This window comes from Penaeus monodon, chromosome 35 (genome assembly GCF_015228065.2).
Source record: "Penaeus monodon isolate SGIC_2016 chromosome 35, NSTDA_Pmon_1, whole genome shotgun sequence".
Lineage (NCBI taxonomy): Eukaryota > Metazoa > Arthropoda > Malacostraca > Decapoda > Penaeidae > Penaeus > Penaeus monodon.
Window position 1 is genome coordinate 1,188,374 of NC_051420.1, and position 5,315 is coordinate 1,193,688.

At 33.2% G+C, this 5,315-nt stretch overlaps 1 protein-coding gene across 1 annotated transcript in view; it reads right to left on the reverse strand.

Moving 5' to 3' along the window:
- Positions 1 to 318: 318 nt before the first annotated feature.
- The window catches only part of LOC119594985 (prisilkin-39-like), a 9,474-nt gene continuing 4,477 nt past the window's right edge, over positions 319 to 5,315 (reverse strand). The window contains exons 4-7 of the mRNA XM_037944119.1: positions 5,019 to 5,244; positions 1,380 to 1,390; positions 1,218 to 1,285; positions 319 to 488 (exon numbers count right to left, since the gene is read on the reverse strand). Coding sequence (XP_037800047.1) covers positions 319 to 488; positions 1,218 to 1,285; positions 1,380 to 1,390; positions 5,019 to 5,244 — 475 coding nt within the window. The remainder of the gene's footprint in view (positions 489 to 1,217; positions 1,286 to 1,379; positions 1,391 to 5,018; positions 5,245 to 5,315) is intronic.

Sequence of the window (5,315 nt, forward strand, 5' to 3'; positions counted from 1 at the left end):
GCTTTCGACTCCAGTGATTTTTATTTGCGGGTTGAGGCTACCAATCATCTTAACTGGAAGGTTTTGTATGCTTGATGGTCGGGGCGGTTGCCCCTGACCTTTGCCTTAAGTTTCCTCTTTGATGAAGAGAATTGGTTGGATTCTTTTTCAGTCAGATTATCTGCAGTATAATATTATTGTCTACTTTTGCTTCTATAATTCTTGCTCGCCTCCAATCACTTAGCAATGAAACCTTATCTTGGCTACATTCCCTTTCCTTCAATCCTTGAAAAGGTAATTATCTTTGTATATTATTTAGTATCTTAGTATTTTATATATCTAATCTTCTGGTGCTGCCTTTAGTTTCTGCGTTCTAACCAAAACCCTCTGGAGGAAGAGAGATTTCTTGCCCATATATTTCTGGACACAAGGAATCATAGCCCTTAACACTGGGCCTAATTCACTCCTGCTTGAATGGGAGGGCTTGATGGTGATTCTCGATGATCTGCCTGCAAAAAAAAAAAATAATTCTAGATTATTAAAGGTTCATTTCAGATTATTTGCAAAAGTAATATATTTCCATCGATTGTTTTATTTAAAGAGTGCATACAAAGACAGAAGCATATGCACAAAAAATGCAAGTAAAAACGCATTACAAATACAGCTTTGAATAATAATAAAAAAAACTATAATGCACTAAAACCATTTCAAACACTTACTACTAAGGCCCTCATATGTAAGTTATAGTTATAGCAAATGAAAACATACTGTATATGCAACTGTATAAGGTTCTTGCTCTTGATATTATTATTACAATATTTATTTTTATAATAATTTATATATATTATATCATTATCATTACCACTGTGTTTGAACAACAAGTCCAATGTAGGTCTTGCCTTTGCTACATTAGCATCAAGTCAAATGACCTTAGATTGCAAGTACTTTCAGCAGCATCTTAGCTGTTCCAAACACTGGCGTTTGCAAGGGAGACAAGTCTGATTTTATTCCAGTGGCATGTTAGTTTGTAGATTTTTCCCGGGTGGTTCATAGCGCCCAGATTACAACCGGTACTGCCTTGGCCGTTCTAGCTATTTCGAGTCTCAGCAACCCATTTCGCATTCCTTTTCCCCAACTTTATAGTGTTCAGGAATTGCAACATAAATAATACAAAATGTGTTACTGTGTTATCACTATCAACATCATCATTATTATTATTGCTACATTGATACTATTACCATTGTCACTACTGCTTCTGCGACCATTACCAATACTAATTGATATGTGTAAAGAGTTATTAAGTTTGCTGCTGAAGATTTCATATCCATTAGTGCTTCTAATTTTGTTTCTGCAGCATCAACTAATAGACACTCGTGTTTGCAAAAATGCTTGTAAATTACGTTGATTTTCTCTAGGTGAAAATCATATTTGGATACAGAATAATGAGGAAACTTTTTTTTTTTCGAAGCAACAGCGTTAAGGCAACTTCTCGAAAGGTCTTGTGATTGCAGTGTTTTCCTGCTAATGCAACACTCGAAACTTTTGGTGCCTTTCTAGCTGTTTCTTTTCATATCCTTATGTATGTGTGTTTGTGTGTTTAAATATAAATAAGTAAATATATATATGTAAATATATATTTATACATGTATATGTATATGTATATATATATATGTATATATATATATATATATATATATATATATATACATTTATTTATTTATTTATATATGTATACATACATACATACATGTATACATACATACATACATATATATATATATATATATATATATATATATATATATATATATATATGCCGATAAAAAAAGTAAAAAAAAAAAAAAAAAAAAAAAAAAAAAAAAAAATATATATATAATGTATGTATAAATATATAGATATAGATAGAGAGATAAAAAAATATATATACATATACACATATGTATATATAGGTATATATTTGTGTGTGTGTGTGTGTGTGTACACGTACATATATACATAAATACATATACATATATATAAATATATATATATACACATATACATATACATACATACACACTTACATTTCCTATTAGAATGCATTAACACCTAAAACAACAAAAGGATAAACATCAAAACAAAGGCTCTGTCTGGCAAAGTGATCCACTCCAGCTCTGAAATCCACACGTGAATAAGGTGCGCAAAATCACGCTCGCGCCCGCACACTCGCTTTGAATCAGTGCTTCGAAACACGTGGATAAGCCGATGCAAAATTAACCTGGTGTGCAGTGATATACATATATATTTGTGTGTGTGTGTGTGTGTGTGTGTGTGTGTGTGTGTGTGTGTGTGTGTGTGTGAACATATATATTTATATATACACATATGTGTATGTATAAGTATTTATGTGTATATACACACATGTCTACATATTTATGTATCCACATTTATACATAAATATACATGTATTCATTTCTATATCAATTTAAAGGATAAGCACTGGAAACACAGTAAGTATAAAACGTAGTCGTTTTTTTTTTCTTTTTTTCCCAAGTAAACACACCAACAAACAGAACTCAGGTTAGCCACACGTGATGAAAGGAAACACCTACACACAAGCTTACCTCGCTGGTCTCTCGCCACAAATGATATTGCAGTTTTGTTCACTTTCTTGCAGGCCGTATGCAACAACAGTATTTGGAAGGATACTATACCGGTTGATATTTATATGTACTTATAGATACAAAGATGGGGGTAGATAGATAGGTAAACATGTAGATGGAAAGATGGGTAAGTAGATAGACAGAGAGGCAAACATATAGATAGATGGGAAAATATAGATATATAGATGGGTAAACAGACTGATAGATAGACGGATATACAGATAGATACATAGATGGACAAACATTTAGACGGACAGAAGGGTAATAAGATAAATAGAAGAATGAAACTAACAGATAGATGTCAGACTAAAAGCCACCTCTCCGTCAGAGCTAAATGCAATATATGCATGGAAAAAGTAAGGATGAGCAAGAGTAATCTCACAGTGCAACTGCTATTGCATTAAGATGATTTCGTAATCACAGGAAATATGCAATAATATATGTATAAATAATTCCAGAACGCAATGTATATAATGTAATGAATTACGTTATGTTGAAGAAAATGCGATATCAAAACGCAAATTGAATACCTTCCTCAAGTAATTATTATAGACCGTTCTATTTCCACACTGGAATACTCCCATTAGCCAAATGTCTTATGTAGAGAAGCTTAAATCAATAAAATAATTATCAAAAACGAGTTCCAAATATGCCAGAGATATGTAAACATAAGTATCAACTGTCAGCTGATTAATTGTTTAAAATTTTACTTGGCGAATCGGAGTAGCCTACTCTGAAGTGTTATTTATATATTTATTTATTTATCTATTTACACAGTAGACACTCAGAATAGCAAAGCTTCAGTTTTTTTTTTTTTTTAATTCCTGTACACAAATAAACATTCCAGTTCCCTGAGAGTATACGATTTTTCTCCTTTTAAAGATACTCATGTGAATCAGTGCTATCGCCAGGGATGGTCGAACGTTCAATGATAAGCCTCCAAAAAGAATTAACGTGGACCTGATATTTCATTATGGGAAAGGCCAACGCACACACACACAGACAACGAACAAATATAATGAGAGAGAGAAACGTATTTTAGCTCCAGTGTACGGACATAATCAGGATTTTAGGAAGGAGAAAGAGGAGTTGGTTAAAAAAAAAAAAAAAGGAAAAGAAAAAAAGCGTTAGGCGAAATGAGTAAAACCGTTGCTCTGTTTAGTAAGAAATTTTGCGCATTAAATGACTCAGTTGTTTACGTGTGGGATTTACCAGCGCCATTTTTATAAGCCAAAAGAAAAAAAAATCAGCATTAGATATTAAGTTCAAGAGAGAGAAAAAAAAACACAAATAATGAGACGAGTGTAGAATTTAGAATAAAAAATAATGTCTTAGATATGTATTAAATGTTTATCTTTATTATATGTATTAGATATGTATTGTTATATGTATTAAAAAAAAAAAAAAACTATATCAGCATTAGATATTAAGTTAAAGAGAGAAAGAGAAAAATTCACAAATACTAAGACGAGTGTAGAATTTTAAATAGAAAAAAATGTATTAGATATGTATTAAATTTTTGTTTTTATTATACTTATCAGATATACATTATTATATGTATTAAATGAACTTTTTAGATATTAAGTTAAAGAAAAAAAAATCCAAGTGTAGAATTAAAAAAAATAATAATAAATGAATAAATACATAGGAAAATAAATAAATAAATAAAAATGTATTAGGGTGGAAAATGGCACTAAACGCGCCTATGCAGATAACCTTTCGCGACTTATTAAAATTTCCTCGTGTTATCCTCGAGCTGACCTTTTTAAAAAAGACGCTGAACGAAAAACTATACATTTTGTATTCAAGGTGGACGGGGTAAGTTAAGAGAGAGAGGAGAGAGAGAGAGAGAGAGAGAGAGAGAGAGAGAGAGAGAGAGAGAGAGAGAGAGAGAGAGAGAGAGATATCTGCCTCTTTTTTAATGTATAATTTTTGTTATATCTAAAATATATTACAAAAAGCAAGAATACTTATGTGCACACACACACACAGACATACACACGCAAACAAACACATATCCACAAACAGGCGTACACACACACACACACACACACACACACACAAACACACATGTGCAGCACATACAATACACAATAGAACACGCAATCAAACAAACGCAGACACAGTGTAACTGACAAACACAAACGCAGTCAAAAAAAAAAAAAAAAAAAAAAACTAACAAACATACACACATAAACACAATCAAACAAACGAACAAAAAACACGAACAGCCAATCTATCAAACATACACATAAACACACACACACACACACACACACACACACACTAAATCAAACAAACACAGTCAAACAACCCAGGACACGCACAAACAGAGAGCACGTACGCATACCTAAACCACACAGAGGTACCCTCTCCCCACCACCAATAACAACTTGCCTGCGGGCGAGACGCGCCGTAGCTGTCGTAGGTCGGATAAGCCCCTTTGGTCTCGGTCTCGCCAGTGAAGTCGTCCCCCTCCTGACGAAGTGAGTCGTTCTGCCTGACGTAGGAGTTGTAAGAGTTGCCGTCCGTTGCGAAGTCGTACTCCGGGTAGTTGTCTAAGTAGGTGCTGTTGTTCCCTTGCGAGTCGTAGTTTCCGAAGGTGTCCTGCCCTCCGGTTTCCCTGCAAAGGTTGGAGACGGGGGTCGGAATTGTAGCATGGGAAGTTAGCATTATATATATATATATATATAT